The sequence below is a fragment of the Rasamsonia emersonii genome, assembly GCF_000968595.1.
Source record: "Rasamsonia emersonii CBS 393.64 chromosome Unknown ctg1118621760654, whole genome shotgun sequence".
In the NCBI taxonomy this organism is placed as follows: domain Eukaryota; kingdom Fungi; phylum Ascomycota; class Eurotiomycetes; order Eurotiales; family Trichocomaceae; genus Rasamsonia; species Rasamsonia emersonii.
The window spans coordinates 1-17,923 of NW_013562833.1; the positions used below are offsets into that span (position 1 = coordinate 1).

Here is a 17,923-nt window from a genome sequence, read left to right on the forward strand (position 1 = left end):
GGGGGGGGGGGGGAAGGTCTGCAACCTAGTGGTTCAAAGCGGTCCGTTTCTGTCTGCTATGGTACCTACTTCCCAATACGGAAGCAAGGAACCCATACCTATTATAAGCAAAGAATCCATAGGTATGTATAGCAAGACGTTCATAAAGTTAAAGTAAGGGCTTGTTTGTAGTTGTTTTAACTCGTGTCTTAGAACGTCTGAACAATAGCGTCAAGAACACGACATAAATGCACTTTGACTCCACGGCTGTACAGAGGTATATGTACGCATCGGGCAAAGTTTCCCACTAGGTGCGTAACCTATGAGGTAGGTCTTGTACATACCTCGAAAAAAGATGAAGCTCTGCTCGTACGGCTCCACCAGATATTATTGTTAATCATCATAGACATCACGTTCAATTGGAAATGAAGGGAAAATAGTAGCTACATAAGCCTCGCGTTTCTCGCTTTAATATTAAGTATTAGTATAGCATCTCCTCATCCTCGTCGTCATCGAACCTCTTATCGTTCCCAAGTAAATATTCTTCTTCAAGTAGATAATCCTCTTCAAACGAGCCAAGGGACCCAAAGTCTGACCCAGTATCAATTTCAATCTCAATCTCAGGTTCGGATTCCATACGAGGTGACAACATCTCCTCCTCGTTCAGCCTCTCGTTCTGACCAGCTTTGTCGTCATATGGCTCCTCAGACCAGTCACTTGTTGTCCTATCAGAGAACGATCGTCGTGGCTGTTTTAGTGCTGATCCGAGTATCGTTGGAGGAGACATTGTTCCCAATTCTTCAACAGAACTCATCATCGGAGAACTAGAAGGCTCTCCATTTTCATGCTTGAATTCTTTTGCCCGTGATAGTTCCGCACTCTCTTCTTCATCGTTTCCAGAAACACTGAATCGACAGACGGCATCAATCAAATCGTCACTGTCGCTACCGCTATCCGGAAAAGGAAAGCAAAGCTCTTCTTCGAAGAGAGTTCGTTCGTAGTCATCATCGTCGTCAGCGTTTGTGTCAGCATAGTCGGATTCTATGTCCAGACTTGTCGACAATGCATTATCGGACCCTGGAATGGACAATTGGTCTTCCAGCATCGAAGAATCATCCTCCGATTTCGAGTCATCCAACGTTATGGGACTCAGCTTCCTAGCCGCTTTAGGATCGTACACTCCTCTCTGAAGGCTTGTCCACAATAGGCACTTTACCATAGACCGCAGGTCTGGAACTTCCGATGGTGGACGGTGCATGGGAGTGCCTTCATAATTTTCTCCAAAGAAATTTTTGAGAGAGGTGACTTTCTGCCGTATGTCTTCAGAAGCGGACTTGTTCACGATCGACGCTATTGACTTAGCAACTACTGGTATAAACCCTGCTCTCTGGCGAATGCTCTGTACAGTGCAAACAAAACCAATCAGCGCTAGCATTATAAGGGAAAGAGTCATCTACTCACATCATCATAACCTGGACTGAATACAGAAGGAGCAATGTCAGAGAGCTTCGCTGCAGTGCTGGGATTTTGCTCAATTCCATGCGCAACTTTCGACGGATTTGACGAGACCAAATTTCGAATGGCACAGTCCAGAAGACTGTGAAGTTGACAGTCATTTCCGCCGGGGACTGTGTCAGCTTTCACAATGGAGTCGCACAGAGGAGGATGCGGGAATTCGGGTTCTGTACCCCAAGAATGCAGTCCAGGCGTGAATATACCATAACTGGGATGTATAGATGGCATTGAAGCAGGAAAACCTAACCAGGGCAGAGGACCCTCCTTGTCGCTCTCAAGTGTTTCAACACCGTCATCTACTGCCATCATGGAGTCCTCCAAACACTCGTTCGTCCAAAACCGGTCCATGTGCGTGACGCATGTTGATGTAGAAGAATACATGTATTTGAGGAAAAGTTCTATTTTTGACAATGTCACTGTCACAATACCGGAAGGAGGCTGCGGGTCGACAAAGACGCATCTTCGAATTGAACGAGGCACTTTCCCATGTATCCGTTTGGTCATGCGTTTGAAATCTTCCTGGAGAGTCAGGGAGAGGTGAAGTCTCATTGTATGATCGGGACCGGATTTGCATTCGTAGGACTTCGTGGACGCTACGAGACCAAGATCAGACCAAAGCTGGAGAAGATGAAAGATTTTAGCAAACTTGACGGTCCAGGAAGATGTGGGAAACTCACTTTGGCTTCCCTCAACAGATTGGCAGAGCGATTCAATAGGGTGAACATAGAATCTAGGCCATCACAGGGTCCTTGGATACTGATATCCAAGGTGAGATCTTGTCCCTTGACAATCCAGATAGACCTGGAATTGATAATCTGCTTGAGGTCCGTTGGTAGGACTGCAGGCTCTTTGGGGAGCAAGAAAGTCGCTAAGGCTTTCGAGACAAGGCATTGCTTTGACTCGAGGACACCGAAACTGCTAGTGCCCAAGTCAATGGTATGAGACATTGGTGTTCGCTTTCCTTGTTACCATACTTGGTCTTCCTGCAAGAGATGAAGGACCGCAAAAACTCATCGTTGCGGGCATCGCGGACTGGCCGCAACTCTCCCCCTCATTGGACTACACAATTGTAGTATTAGCCCTACAGGTAATCTCAACTGAGCTGCAATTTCAAAGAAGGAGAAATGAAGAGAATGTGCAGTGGATGGTATAGCAAATTATAAGCAACCATAAACTCTATGAAACTGAGCAACCTCGAAACTTCTCTATATAGGAAACTATTGTGATGGTCTTTCGTCCAAACTTGCTGCACTTTCAGCACTTTCAGATCCCCTTCTAAGGCAAAAAGAAGAAGAGAGTTAGAGAAATAAAATTAAAGCTAGAATTTCATTTCTATTACAAAGTACGTGTTTATTACGGTGTAGTGGTTTTCTAACGTGTTGTTACCATAAAGGCTAGCTGGATGACGCGTTCAGTCTCACTTTGCTGGTGGACAGTGACACACAATTATATCCATTATTTTGCAGTGTAATCCCCCCTCTTTCCATCCAATAAATGATTGTTTTGATCTCACGCGCAGATACATAACTAACTGGCTTCATTTCTAAAATAAGATCAAACGCTAATATATCAGTCACGTGATAGCTATCGCTGTCTGAAACGGGCCTGATAGAAGCAGCTACGCTGTTACTAGACACGACATTGTCTCGATCCCACGACATGAATCCAGTCGTCAGCTATGCCCAGGGATGACAACATCACTGCTCGCCTCACCGAGCGACGTGATGCAACCGAAGATGAAGCTCGTTCTCTCCTCTCTGCCTCCTCCACCGAGGATGACGACCTGGTAGTCCATTCCGGGTCAAGCGATCAGCGCAATCCGCCCCCCAACCCTCTAGCTCCTCAAACAAACGGTCCTCGCCAGTCCTCGATATACAGGCCTCCTACGGATGGACAGCGTCGCACTCTCCGTACCCCCAATCGCGTCCGATTCGACTTGGATGACGAATCCGAAGATGAGCCGACCCCTGCCAATGGCCATGCGAGATCGGAGGAGAATTCCTCATGGATGGATGAGGAGGATTATATCTCGCGCGGTCCACGACGGCCGAGAAGCAGTACTGGGCATATGGCACCTCTCCTGACAGATATAGAGGCTCCCAGTGTTACCGTCGCAACGTCGGATAACTTCTTCCCGGAGGAACATCTGGAAAGTGCCCGACCTCGCAGCGGAATGAGAATGGCATTTATGAACATGGCCAATAGCATTATAGGCGCTGGTATCATCGGACAGCCTTATGCTTTTCGTCAGGCAGGTATGGTGATGGGAATAGTGCTGCTCGTTGCGCTTACTATCACCGTGGATTGGACGATTCGGTTAATAGTCATCAATTCGAAAATGAGCGGCGCGGATTCTTTTCAAGCGACCATGCAACACTGCTTTGGCAAAAGCGGGCTCATTGCAATCTCTGTTGCTCAATGGGCCTTCGCCTATGGTGGAATGATCGCGTTCTGTATCATTGTTGGTGATACCATTCCACATGTCTTAGAAGCCTTGTTCCCGTCCCTTCGAGATATGCCTTTTCTCTGGCTTCTGACAGATAGACGGGCTGTAATTATCCTCTTCATACTTGGTGTTTCCTATCCTCTTTCTCTCTATCGAGATATTGCTAAGGTAATTTCTAACTACAATGATTCCTTGACGTTTACTGACGATCCTAGTTGGCAAAAGCTTCAGCTTTGGCGCTGTTAAGTATGGTGGTGATTGTAGTCACTGTGGTCGTGCAGGGGTTCCGTGTCCCCTCAGAACTGAGAGGCGATATCAAAGGGAGTCTTTTCATCAATTCTGGTTTCTTCCAAGCTGTTGGCGTTATCTCCTTCGGTAAGTTGTCATAAACTTGTAGATCCTTTTTTTGTACGGGCACTGCTAACCGTCTCTAGCATTTGTGTGTCGTATGTTGAACCTAGTACTCCGACTTCAGTTCTAAATCTGACCTGTCTTCTAGACCATAACAGTCTTCTAATCTACGGCTCCCTCAAAAAACCGACTCTAGATCGATTTGCGACTGTGACGCACTACTCCACTGGGGTTTCGATGCTCATGTGTTTGATAATGGGTCTAGCTGGTTTTCTGACTTTCGGCTCGAAGACCCAGGGAAATGTGCTAAATAACTTCCCTGCAGATAACGTCATGGTCAATATAGCTCGGTTGTAAGTTTCTTCCCAAACAGAGACGAACTCCTTTAAACTAAGACATGGTCAGCTGCTTCGGTTTGAATATGCTTACGACCTTACCGCTGGAGGCATTTGTCTGCCGGTCCGTGATGATGACTTATTATTTCCCCGATGAGCCTTTCGATCCAAATCGCCATCTATTGTTTACTACAACTCTAGTAGTCTCCTCTATGGTCATGGCATTGATTACCTGTGACCTTGGCGCTGTGTTTGAGCTTATCGGCGCTACAAGTGCGGCGGCATTGGCGTATATACTACCGCCGCTCTGCTACGTGAAGTTGAGCAAGTCTAGCTGGAGAGCGAAACTACCAGCGTACGCTTGTATAGCATTCGGCACTGTAGTCATGGGGATCAGCCTCCTCCAGGCTGTTGCAAAGATGATCAGAAGTATGTCATGAGATACGCTCCATCCCCAACTCTGGAATGGGAATTCTGTGCTGACGAGCTTATTTCAATCTGACAGATGAAGGCGGAACCCACACTTGCGGAAGTGTAATTTAAATACGGGCTGGCTGGTTTCTCTCTGTTTATAATCTAGACTTGTAATAATAGTGTCCTTATCAAAATCACCTTGCTGTTTATTCATGTTCTGTATATATTAGCCATTTTTTACAAGATGAAGTACAGTTGATTCTCAATTCATGTCATGCGAAATTTTTAATTTGAATCCTTCATATTGTTTCTCGAGACCTTTCATATCTGACTTTATATTTCCTTTATCTACCCTAACAAGTACCTACCTAGGTAGGTAGTTACTCAGAAATTACCTGGTTAGGTTACCTAACCTAAGGTACCTCCTCCCACGCTTAACCATTCTTGATTAGCGTCTCATGCCTATGATTAACAACACATTATCTTCACCTGGCATTGAGTCCAGAGAAAGGAAATCTCCGAAGAAATAATGTGATTAAAAAGTGCATAAACAGTTTCAAAAGATCTACATTGATTCAGAGATACCATTATTGGCCTGACAACAACTGAGGAGACCGTTTGAATGGATATCTCTCCTTCACCTTGGAGTGTCCCTTGAACATCCATGTGTTAAAAGCAATTCTGCTGAAAAAAGACACAAAACTCACAATATCTTATCTTTCAGATGTTTTTTATCTCTTAGATGAGATATCTCCTCACCAGATATCTGCTTGTCTTTGTAACGATTTACCATCTTGATCAACAAGTTGGAAGAAACCTTTCCTCAAAATCCTACTGCTTTTGTTTTTTCCTTCCTCTTTCCTTTTCTTTTCCTTGTCTTTTTCTTTATTCTCAATCTCTTCCTTCTATCTATCTTAGATCTTTATTCTGTCTGAGACAAAAAATTTGAATTTGCAATTCTCAGACAGGTCTCAGTATTGTTTTTGTCTATCGTATCAATTCAAACTGATCATTGCCTTCTGTGAACAAGGAATTTCTTTCAGAAAATGACCTTCCCAATTGACCGCTACACCTGGTTGTATGGCCACCCCAAGTACCTAATTTTCTGGCTTTTCGATCTCTTCATTCACTGCAGTTTGATATCACCAGCATAGAAAAACAGCAATATCTCATATCCATGAATCTTTGTTCGCAAGATATCACATGGTTTGATCTTACCATCTTAAATTGTCATGCTGGATTTCTAGTGTTTAATTCCAAATCTTCTGTCTTGTACCTATAAAATAGCTATTACTGGTTCTCAGATTCATGGTCTGATCTGGATGAGCAGAGGCTGCGTCACCTGATTCACCCTCTTTGTGCTGGTTGACAGTCCCGCATTCTGTCCACTGTTTGTTGTCTCTGACGGACATATATAACTGAGCCTGCATCTACCCGGCTGCAAAGTCGTTCTTGAGCTCATTAGTTTCCTTTATCATCTTGCCATACAGTGCAAACACTTGAAACCAATTCCATACAGACCCCATCTGCTGGAGTTAATCTCGACGCGTCAGATTGTTTCCTTAGACCAAGAGAGCACCCTTCCTCATCTCAGGCTCCACACACGCACACGACTTTTGTTAGACTAACAACGCGTTTCCATGGTGGTTATCGTGTTGTTTTGTTGTCACTGTTCCCTGTTTACTATTGCTCACTGTTGTCTTTCATATCTTTGCTTGTTTACTCTCCTTTCAAACCATCACACACTCTCCAAGTCTCAATCACAACCTTCTTTCTATTGTTTATCTATATCATCTCAATTGCAACCCTCTTCCCCTGGCAATCTCAAACATACTGAGATTACGCTTTCAACCCAACCTATCTCCCCGTCTTTGCAGGTTGACTTTGCAAATCTGGGAGCCATGGACGAGCTAACCGAGAAACGGCTCCAGGACATTCAAATGGTGAGTGATTCGACGCGTGGCATAGAAATGAGATTGAGAACATCAATTCATATCGTCAACAGGCCGATCTTGGGACCGCTCGTCGTGAATACATATCGTCAGTTGACAAACCAAATAAATTCACCAGGATTCGGAAAGAACAACTCGAGGCTTCTCGGTTATCGAACGTAGATGAGGCAGTACGCCGTATTGCTGAACAGAATAAAGAGCAACTTTCTGCGTGGTCTAGTAAGTAATCGCATGCGTTATACTTATCTGAAACTTGAGCTAATCCACTTGGAGGCCTTTACAAGCAAGTCGATGACACAGGTGGCCTCGAGGACCTGGACACCATGATGGATGGTCAGAGCCATCGAGCTCAACTCAGCGCTACCATCCAGGAAAGCGGAGGACAGACTTACGTTGAGACTCCCAGTTCTGGAAATAGTCCTCAACCAAGGGCTCATGCTCGAGATGCCCGGGATCCCGGACGTGGTGGTGGAAACGTAGGACGACGTGGTCGAGGGTCCTCTGTGTCTAATACACAGTAAGATTCTAGTCTGGTTCCAACTATCCTCTTGATATTGCTAACGAACAACAGGAGTTCCCCTAGAAAACGTTCAAGGGGTAGACCCGTCATGATGCACGGGCATCAGCTTGCGGAAATGCAGCGTCATCTCGATCCCGCCCTCGATACCAACACGAGATCTCCCTCTAGAGGCAGGGGCAGGAGAGGTGAAAATATCCACCAGAGATTATCATTGATTCACGTGTTGACCTTGCTTGCGAGCAGATCCTAAAGATCGTCGAACTCCCACAAAGCCCTCGAAGCCTCCAGGAATCAAAGTCAGGCGACCTGTCCATCCTCAGATTCCTGGGGCTCCTCAGTAAGAAACTGTCTCAGCTCAAGGTTGCTTTAGCTAACTGGAATAAACAAGGCAAAATTATGAAACATTTCTTGCTGAACCAGAGGGTTTCTTGGCTGCTATTCGCAAGAATAGATCGGCGTCAGTAGAGAACCCTGGAGAGGACGTGGTGCATGCTGCAGCCACAACCTCCGATGACACGTCTGAGGCGGCACGCCCTGAACTGCCAGAGGGGGCTTCTAATCCAGATACTGAACTCCTTGATCTTCACTCTCATTCAGGGGTCACTACCCCAGTTGCCGCTGAAAATCAGCAGTCGCTGTCAACTACGAAAGATGATGCTCAGTCCCTTGCTACTGCTGAAGATGAAGCGACGACAAACAGTCTTACCAAGGTTCAGCAATCTCACCCTCCCGAATCGGTCAATATGACACAGAAAGCACCTTTTTCTGAGCCTTCTAAGGCTTCTGTATCCACAGAATCCGTGGAAGAAGATGATGAAAAAGATAATACTCAGGACAAACCAAGACCTACGAAAGTTTTCAGCTCGAATCTTCCGCAGCCCCAGATCTTTACGCAAAAGTATTCCCGGGCTCAAGAAGCTGAGACGCCCAAGACTAAACTCGACGAAAACAATGATCTTCTTCTCGATTTCAGCACTTCTACCGTGACAACGACAAGGAACCCGGAGAAAGAATCCGTGCCACCAAGTGCTGCGGTCCAAGATCTGATGGATATCGACTTCAGCCGTCGCTCCAGGTCATCTTCTAGATCAGTAGCTTCGGTTCAACATGGCCCAAGCCCTAGCGAGACTGCTAGTCCTGGGCCAGCTATCAGAGCTGAGAAAGCTGTGACTCCCCAGGCTCCTCGTTCGATCAGTTCGATCAGTTCGAAGCCCTCACCCGCTAAAATACCGGTTGTCAGTTATCTGCAAGAGCTGGCTTTCATCAACGACACCCTTCCATCTCTGACCGGAGAGGACGCAGAAAACTTGAACGAACGACGGAATAAACTTATAAGACTGATTTCGGGTGTCACTGAGGGCAAAGCCGCTGAGAATTTGACTTCTTTGAACACCCGGAAAGCTAGCGAGGTCGTTTCTGCTGCTATGGAGTCTTTGTCGATCAGGTCCCCTGAGGATAATCCTCCCGTCCAGGAACGTGAACAAGCCGAACCAGCTCAGAAGAAAAGCGCAGACGTTGAGAAGACCAAGGTTGCTTCAAGCAGCCAGGGATCTTCACCATCTGAGCTTCGACTACGGCAGGCCGTCCTAGCGGCGCCGTTTGTCCCTCGATCAAGTAGCTCGAGCGAATCACCTGTTCCCAGCCGCAGAAGAATGCATGTTCCCGAGGACGACGACGATCATATTTTTGGTGAACACACGCTCCCTGGGAGAAGCAGACCCAGCTCGATTTCCACGTCGAATTCCGTGTTGCGTGCCCCTAGTACAGATAGTAATGTTGACCACCTTTGTCAGGCTTTGACCGACAAATTGACGTTTGATGTAGGACCACCGAACACAAGCGGACAAGCGTTCCCTGCAGTTCAGGATACAGCACGTCATGGTATCCCTGACAATTCTACAGCGGTGGATCGTCCAGTTGCGTCGACTACAGGTGGTCCCATCAGTTCTTCTTTCAGCTATCCTGTGGAGTCTGCTGTACCTGCACAGGGCGTTATCGTAAATCAACCTACTTGGCCAGCCGGACCGCTATCTGAGACGACGTCTCAGTACGGTACCAATCTTCCTCTGCCTTCGATTCCGCAAAACGACCTCACGAAGTCGACGCATCCGAATCCTACGGCAACTCCGTTTAAACCGAAAGGAGAGAACCAATCTCCTGCGCACCACGCTTCCCACAGTTTGTGTGCTTCCAGGCACGCGCCGACAGCGAGTGCGTCTCTCCCAGGAGGGTTCGGTCAACCGTCGCAACCAGCGCAATACCAGGCTCCAGTGCAGACTGAGCAACAGCCTAGCCCTGCCCCTCCTACGCGCAGCCTTTACGCCTCGAGACATGCGCCTACGGCTTCTTCAAGTCCTGCGGCTTCTCCTTCCCCACGGTTTAGTCACCAACAAGCAGAGCAACACACCAACCAGCCGTTTGCACGTCAGAATCAGGCTGCTCCTAGCTTTCAGCAACGAGGATTCCCACATCCCTGGTCCGCTGCGTCTGCAGCAGGAGTGTCTTCTTCTTCTTCCAATCAACCAATGCAACCGAGCCAATACCAGCAGCAGCCTCCTGTAGCAGCCGCAGCACAAAGTCCACAGAGCCCTCCTCTTCCGCAAACCCGCAGTCTCTACGCATCTAGATATGCGATCCTACCCGACGACGACAAGAAGAAACCTCTCCGCTAAGCTCAGATGACGTACTTGCTCCAAGCGAAGATGACGAATCGCGGTGCGGGGGTTAGAAAAAAAAAGCCCTAAAGAGTGATACGTCCGGTTATGATTCTCACGAGGATGATGATAACGAATATTCATTTTCCCCATTTTCGATTGATTGATGATATCCAGTTTCGATCGATTAGCGGTGTCATAACTACTTACCTGAGATGAAAGCGAAAAGTTGTGTGGTGGTAGTTTTTTTTTCCTCCTTTCTTTGCTTCTTCTTTCTTCCGTTTGACCTGTATCATTACTATCATCCCTCAAAAAAGCCCTTCTTTCTTTTCTTTTCTTTAGTTGTTTGTTTGCTGTTTTCGAAAACAAAAACTCATTCCGAAAAAAAAATCCAACAACAGTTTTTCATGTGTCATGTATGTACGTATGTAGGATTAGTGAAGTTAATGCAAGTGTCAGTCATAACTAGCCAGCTACGGTGTATTCATTTTTTTTTCGTTCCACTCTGATACTTTTTTAGAACGCGCGCAATGTAATGGTGAGAAGCTCTGACCATGTCAGAATATCAATATCAGAAATTTCAATATTGACTATATCAATACCAACGCCAGCTGATTGATAGATCGATCCTTTTCCATCCTTGATCAACTAATTAATACACAGAGTATAACATCCATCCATTTTAACACCAGCAAGCCACACGAAAGAAACCATTGCCGTTCATTCCTCTTCCCAAACACCAAGAATAAAAAAATGAAGTAAGTTATGATAGAGTTGATGGATATGCAACGTAAATAATATATGTTAACAGGTACCGAATCCCCACAGCAAAATAACCAGTTCAGGACAATTGCACAGACGAGTGCGTCATATACTATTCCTTGGCCTCCTAAACGCCATATACTCACCGAGTCATGTCAAATAACAAAGCGCTAATGTTCACGACAGATGAATAACACAGGAGAACTTTACTGATTGGCAAACATGTCAACACTTTTGTTGCTGTGGCGCAGTCTGTTCTTCGGCGTTGACTTTGGGTCTTTTGGGATCACCGGGCCCAGACGTGCCCGATGAGAGGGAAGAATTTGTCACGTCGTTGAGCGGCGGTCTCTTCAGGCTTGCATTCTGCTGTGCAGGGTTTTCTCGATTAAACCCAGTATTGCTTCCAGCATTTCTTGGGTCAATGTTCGGTCGGGTTAATGGGCGATAAGAGGATGTGCTCTGCGGCCTGCCCACTGGGCTGGCGATTCCACTACCGCCAGGAGCGCCTATTCTGCGATGCATATCTGCAGAAGGATTTATAAAATCCCGTGTACTATTTTGGGAAGGAGAAACTCCTGCAAGCATCGGTTTAGAAATAGGAAGGCTCTTGCTATGGTCGATACCTGCTGTTTTGCGGATTGAAGGACTCTCGGCATGCGGGTTAAACTTCGGTGCCATTGATGGAGGTGCCTGAGGGTTTTCTCGTAGTATGTCAACTGCTTTTGCAGAGAAAAAGCCAGCTGCTGGATCCGGCTGGACCCTGTTCTCCGAATCGCTTCCCGAAGATTGTCCCTGATTATTATTATTGGCTTGCTGAGGCTTAGAGTCCGCGGAGCTAGCAGACGCCTCTGATTTGATTCCTGAACCGCCTTGAGCATTTGATGACATTTCTTGGCTAGATCTTGAATAAGCCTGAGGGGCAGCCGCTGAGTTGCGCTCTGGTTGCTGTGGTCGCGGACCAGGGGTCGGCTGCCTTTGCATCATGCCCTGAGGACGGTTCATAGACATATTATGTTGAGCTCCTGAAGCTGTCTTGTTCTGCGGCGTCTGTGCTGGCTGTCGTGCAGCAGGAGTAGGGCCGGCATTCCAAGACCTTTCTGGTTTTGAGGGAGTAACCATCTCAGGAGGAGGTCGAGCGGGTCGTGAGTTGTTCCCTTGAGGCCCTTGCTGGGGCACCTGAGCTTGTGGATGCGACTGCTGTTGCTGCTGCTGCTGCTGCTGTTGTGGAGGTTCTGGGTCTAAAACCACCTCATCAGGGTTGCACACCGCGAAGTCTGCCTCGTCGAAAAGATCACCTGCCAATATTTGAGCATCAGGCCAATTCCACAAATCAGGAAGAGCTTACTGCCAAATTCGCCGTCTCCGTCGAATGCGGGAGAAGAAGGATTCGCGTTGTTCGTGGAAGCTTCAGTTGGACGGGGAGGAAGATCATTATCTTCAGAGACCTTCTTGTCTTCGACAGGCTCCTTTTTGACCGGGGCGTAATCAGGGTGACGATGAAGGTTATCCACATCCCACTTGGTCTACTCCTAATTAGTAGACTGATCAAGAGACATGAAGGGAATGGAACTTACAGGAGCCACTTTGACTCTAGTGACTCTGGCAAGATACTCTTTGTCGTAGATGCAGTTGCCCAGAACATTGCCAAATGTCCTCAGAGCTCGTTTAAGAGCATCTGTTGTTCCCTCCTTCTTTGCTTTCTCAAAAGCTGCCGCTTTGCCTTTGCAATTCTCAATATGGCCATAGCCGATATCCTAGAAGCCACCACAGTCAGTCTCCTCCACAGAGCCGATGATAACGTGACATATCGCTCCCGTACCTCATGATATGTGCCATCCTTCAATGTGACTCTCACAATCACGGATAACCCCAGACTTATCTTACCCGTGCTTGGACTCTCATCAACCTAGTACCCGACAATCAGCCCATTGCTCAACAATCGTCCAACCTGTTGCACTCACAAAGTCGATCTGTATACTTTGGATCGAACTGGACCAGCCATTGAATCCAAAGACCTCGTTCGCAAGGTTTATACATTTCTCTGCCGCTAGGTAGTGCACCTTCTGCCCAGAGGGGCCGGCTCTTGAGGAGATGTACTCTGGTCCCAGCTGCTTATCAAGGCGAGATTGAAGAGTGGCAATTTCCTGAGCAGTATATTCGCTAATTCGACGGGGTGGTTCCTCGAAAGGATTCGCAGAGACGGTACCAGCCATGGTTGATATCACAGTACCCGGTCCTACACGGTGCTGGTCACCGACACTGTTAAGGTACAAGTTAGTAAAAACTAACTCATCAGAACAGATGAAATTCAGACTTACGCAGGCATTTTGTAAGGACCAAGAGCACAATGGCGGACATCAACAACAAGAGGATGCTGGCTGATCTAACTCTTAACAACGCGATTGCCCGCTATCACGGCCCTCCACAGGCACCGACGTGTCGACGCGACGGATGCTGCTTATGTCATCAACACGACGGGGCGCCTGTTCACGTGATCGAATTGGAAACACTTGCTCTACGGAGTACATGTATACGACAACACATGCATTCTAAAAGATCTCTTTTGCGATGTTTATTCAAGAGAGCTCTAAATAGCTTAAGATAAATAGCTTAAGATAAGAAACGCTTCTCATGACGACTATTTTGGCTCTTCCATCCCTTCCCCAAATTGACTATACAGTCTCTAATACTGCTTTCTTTTGGAGTGATCTAGCGAGACATTGCTTATGTAGTAATTTCAAATCGAAAAGCGCGAATAATTCAGGTGTAGAAATTGATTATCATGTCGTCGTCCACGTTAGATTCGATACTACGCTCTTCCCGATGAATCAAAACACGCAGATAGTCATGCCGTCATCAGTTAGAGCAATTAGATTATTTCACAATAAGACTGGCGCTAGGCACCAGACCAAGCTCCTTCAATGTTTCACCGAAATATTCGGCGTCGAAGATCTTTTTCGGGAAATTTTGTGTGAAACTCTGAACTTCCAATCCTTCGTCCTTGTTGAGGGCGGCGGCAACCTCGAAAAGGGTTGTATCCACGGGGAAGGTCTTCATAATGTTTCCTTTGGACGTCTGGAACCGCAGGCGAGTTTCTGTGTAGGCGGATGCAGGTTTGGATGTCACCGGTCCAGACGTCGTTGGAGCGGGTGCTGCTGGTTGCGGTGGGGGAGCCTGGCCTGCCCGCTCAGCCTTCTCTCTTTCGGCTTTCAGTCTCCGCTCTTCTTTGTCTGCAGCTATCTTGGCCCTGATTTTCTGCTTCGCTTCGAGTTCTTCTTGCTTCTCTTTCCGTTTCTTGGCTGCCTCCCTCATCAGCTCCTTCTTCTGTAGTTCTTCTCTGATGTCTTGAGCCTCCTTGGTGCTCTTCCGCCGGATTTCCTAGCGAATGGTAAGTAAAAGTGGAAAAGCGTGTCGTTAGTGACAGCTTGGTGTATTTACCTCGTTTCTCTTCTGGTTCAGCTTGTTTTGCTCCGATTGCATTGCTCGTTTCGCCGCGAGTTTCTCCCGTAATTCTGCCAGTTTCGCCTTTTTCTCCTCCTCCGTTAGGGGAGCAATCTCTTCCGTTGATTCCGAAAAATCGACATGCTCTGTCTTGGATGCATGGAATTCAGCCTGTGCTTGGCTCCTGAATTTCTTTCCGCACTCGTTGCAAACGAGACTTCGAGGCTGTTCACCCTCTTTGAGCGGAGGTCCCTCCTGTGTCTCTTCTGAACGTGATTCGGCCGCCTTAATTTCTTCGAGAGATTTATCTTGGTTGGCTTCGAGCCATTCGAGAGCGCCTTGCACTACAGGTCGAATAACATGTCAGCGGGGAACCGATATCAGAATGCGCCATTTGAAAAAAAGAACCCCCTGCTTCAGAATGGGATGCATACGGCCTCCTGTCTTGGAGACGGCCATCTCGGCTCGCTCCTTGTCGAAGCCCATTTCAATGAGCTGATCAAGATCTGACGTGGTCATATTGGAGCGTCGGGACTGTGAGCGTCCCAGAAACAATACTTGCAGTTATGAGGCTTCAAAGTGGGGCGAGGTGTGCTGACAAAGACGTGGTTGATAACGTGTGGGAGAGGCAGGAGCCAAGCGTTTGATCAAGAACGAAATGTCAGGCGAGGTGGGCGCTGATGGTGGTGATGTGAAGTGGGGAGCTTCGGGGTGACGTGAGGTACCTATTATCGTCGTATCCGCGCGGCAATGCTTCCAGCTCCAGATGCGGGTCAGTCGAGATTTACGACTATCAACGCCAGGGACCAGCTCAACATCCAGCAGTCATGATTACAACAGTTTTAGCCTCGTCCCAGTGCATCGCCAACTGTCGGAGTTTAATACAGGGTCAAATGGACTGGCTACCACGCAATTGCAAGACAGCGTATTCTTGCTTCCTCTTCCTCCTAACTTTTTTTATTTCGCTTGCCCTGCGCTTGCATTCTGGACTCCCGCAGCAAGTCAAACCCGACGAGCTGGTATTGGTCAGAACAAATACGGAGCAGCCAATACATGACATCACAGCCAGGCCGTAACTTACGCTGTGCCTCGCACCCAAAGCTGCTTACATCAGCAGGCGCTCGAGGTCCAGTCGGCCCAGGCAGCCAGGCAATCTTACACCGATACGGAGACGGTACCGAAATGACCACCTAAGTTACAGTCGGAAGTCATCACTAAATTCGCCCATGACCACATCCAAGCCTTCCCTCCCGTCCGCCTGATCCAGACAATATCATTCTCCTTCCTGCCCAACCGTCCTTCTCTTTCTTTTCCTTTTTGCTCGACATTACGTCTACATAGGATCAGGCCAGCATGTCCATAGAACTCGAGCCCAGCGATCTCGGGTTCAGACGTGAGTCCGCCATTTGTCATCACCCCGGAGCATACGTATTAACTACAGCACATCAGGACCCTTTAACAGGGAAGTCAGCGAACTCCTGCATCTGCGCAACCCGAACAGTGAGCCTGTCGCCTTCAAGGTTCGTGCGATCTCCATCTCTGGACATCTGATGATTGCTGCATGCTGACTGACTGCCAACGCAGGTGAAAACCACCGCTCCCAAACAGTGTGTATCCCCCCCCCAAGACATCGGTCCGTCGACTATAGGCTGAGCTTTGCAGTTACTGTGTTCGACCCAACTCGGGACGTATTGAGCCGGGCAGGCATGTGGAGGTGCAAGGTTGGTGCTTTGCGATTGTGCTGGTCTGTCAGATGGGCCATGGGATAACCGTCCGAAAACAGTGCTGCTGCAGGCGATGAAGGAGGATCCCCCTCTTGACGCCAAATGCAAAGACAAGTTCCTCGTCCAATCCGTCGCGATCACCGGGGATTTGGAATTCTCCAATATCACGTCGATTGTACGTCCCCATGTGGCATCGGCTCGGGTCCCTTGCGCAGTCCGAGCGAACTGACGTTCTCTATACAGTTCGAGAAAGTGCCGAAGGCAGCGATCCAAGAGCGTAAGATTCGCGTGAATTATTTGCCACCAAATGCGCCAAATGGAGCTGTATGTTCCTACTACAAGCATCGCGTTCCCATCTCACGAATGATCGACTAATGGATATCTACTACTCAGGCCGTTCCGGACGAGGAACCTCCGGCGTATTCATCTCCAGGCGGAGCATATGAAACCCCAGCACCCGCAGCGTCGAGGAAAGTTCCCGATGATGTCTCGCCTATCCCACAACCCGAGTTCACTGAGAAGCCCAGACAAGAAGTGTCACAAGAGTCTACGAAGGCCGCTGCGGCGACAGATAACTCCAAGTCAGCTGCGACCAATGCTGCAAACGAAGAGCTAAAAGCACAACTCGCGCAGGCGCAGGCTCAGATTCAGAAGTTGAAAGACCAGCTCGCAGAGCAGGGCTTACGGCTCCGGAAAACCGATGGGGGGGCCGCTCAATCTGCTGAATCCACCGCGCCCCTCCTGCAGCAACAGCATCCTCAATCCGCAGCAGAGATAGGGGTACCTGTGCAGATTGTGGCCGGATTGTGCTTGTTAAGTTTCCTGATCGCCTATTTTTTCTTCTAGTTTAGCTGCCATTCTGTCGTGTCGGACCATTCCGATTCTCGGGCTACCCTTGTGTGTTTTTGCTTCTCAGGCCAGTTGTATTCCCGTGGCTTATGTTTTCTTTTCTTCGTCTTTTCACCCCTTACAGTTCTATTTTTCAACTTTTCTAGCGTTTGCATCTCTCGGTCCTTATTCGTCATAATGACGGCCGACTGTTTTACATCTTTTCCTTTTTCCTTTTCCCCTTCTCGTGCTTAATTCCCAACATCATTACTATTACTCACCTGGTTTCTGGCATAGTTCCAGAGATTTGATTTCTTCTTCACCCCCCTTCACTTTATTTCCTTTGTTTTGATCGAGTACGATACGATTTGTTTTTGTTTCCCCTCGAAAGAGACAAATTCCAGTAGTTAATGCAAGAAAGACAGAAAGGGATGTCTTTTTATTATCGTCGTCATTACCTGGAGAAATTCTAGTTTCTAAGGTGAACAGCTTCGCTTGTTCGATCATTATGATGATGATTATTATCTTCAGTCTAGCCTAATCGAGTAGTGCTATTTCTCATGAATGAATGACTTTAAAAATATATAGAACTTATATTAGTATCCCTACCTAATGCCTAATAGTATATAATTAATATAGCCTAGTAATATATTAGCCCCTTTCCATTCCTTTCCTGGCAACCACTAATTATTCACAGGGTCCCCTTCTCTTAAGCTTTCTTTGCTTTGCGAGATACCACAGAACATCACAACACATTACAACACAACACAGTACAGTACAGCACAGCACGGCATAACTATGACAAATGACAAATGCAGTATTCCAAAAAAAAAGAAAGAAAGAAAAAGAAAAAAGGACCCATGATGCTCCCCTCCCAAAGGAAGCGGTTTGTCTGTACATAGCAAGCAAAGCAGAGCAGAGCACAACGGAATAGAAAGGAATAGAATAGAACGCCACCACGGAGAGACGGGAGACTGGGAAAGTTTCGAATATTAAAGCAAT

The 17,923-nt window shown here is 47.4% G+C and overlaps 6 protein-coding genes across 6 annotated transcripts; 3 read left to right on the plus strand and 3 right to left on the minus strand.

The window, feature by feature from the left end:
- Nucleotides 1–460: 460 nt before the first annotated feature.
- T310_8119 (uncharacterized protein) lies at nt 461–2,441 on the minus strand (the record flags this gene model as incomplete). Its single annotated transcript, XM_013469092.1, has 3 exons — nt 461–1,378; nt 1,441–2,112; nt 2,172–2,441. The coding sequence occupies 3 exons, from the start codon at nt 2,439–2,441 to the stop codon at nt 461–463; spliced, it is 1,860 nt and encodes a 619-aa protein (XP_013324546.1).
- A 731-nt stretch (nt 2,442–3,172) lies between these two features.
- Nucleotides 3,173–5,169, plus strand: T310_8120 (Amino acid transporter; the record flags this gene model as incomplete). Its single annotated transcript, XM_013469093.1, has 6 exons — nt 3,173–4,108; nt 4,156–4,315; nt 4,375–4,386; nt 4,440–4,644; nt 4,697–5,055; nt 5,132–5,169. 6 exons carry the CDS (start codon nt 3,173–3,175, stop codon nt 5,167–5,169), a joined length of 1,710 nt encoding a protein of 569 aa, XP_013324547.1.
- Nucleotides 5,170–6,680: 1,511 nt separating this feature from the next.
- T310_8121 (uncharacterized protein) lies at nt 6,681–10,184 on the plus strand (the record flags this gene model as incomplete). The annotated part of the gene is made up of 4 exons (XM_013469094.1): nt 6,681–6,983; nt 7,046–7,211; nt 7,266–7,509; nt 7,901–10,184. The coding sequence occupies 4 exons, from the start codon at nt 6,681–6,683 to the stop codon at nt 10,182–10,184; spliced, it is 2,997 nt and encodes a 998-aa protein (XP_013324548.1).
- Nucleotides 10,185–11,153: 969 nt separating this feature from the next.
- Nucleotides 11,154–13,254, minus strand: T310_8122 (RAD52 DNA repair protein RADC; the record flags this gene model as incomplete). Its single annotated transcript, XM_013469095.1, has 6 exons — nt 11,154–12,223; nt 12,274–12,451; nt 12,503–12,682; nt 12,748–12,834; nt 12,890–13,187; nt 13,247–13,254. The coding sequence occupies 6 exons, from the start codon at nt 13,252–13,254 to the stop codon at nt 11,154–11,156; spliced, it is 1,821 nt and encodes a 606-aa protein (XP_013324549.1).
- A 548-nt stretch (nt 13,255–13,802) lies between these two features.
- Nucleotides 13,803–14,888, minus strand: T310_8123 (UBX domain protein; the record flags this gene model as incomplete). Its single annotated transcript, XM_013469096.1, has 3 exons — nt 13,803–14,306; nt 14,367–14,713; nt 14,804–14,888. The coding sequence occupies 3 exons, from the start codon at nt 14,886–14,888 to the stop codon at nt 13,803–13,805; spliced, it is 936 nt and encodes a 311-aa protein (XP_013324550.1).
- An 834-nt stretch (nt 14,889–15,722) lies between these two features.
- Nucleotides 15,723–16,939, plus strand: T310_8124 (Integral ER membrane protein Scs2; the record flags this gene model as incomplete). Its single annotated transcript, XM_013469097.1, has 7 exons — nt 15,723–15,762; nt 15,819–15,889; nt 15,954–15,976; nt 16,032–16,090; nt 16,123–16,268; nt 16,337–16,417; nt 16,487–16,939. The coding sequence occupies 7 exons, from the start codon at nt 15,723–15,725 to the stop codon at nt 16,937–16,939; spliced, it is 873 nt and encodes a 290-aa protein (XP_013324551.1).
- Nucleotides 16,940–17,923: the final 984 nt, after the last annotated feature.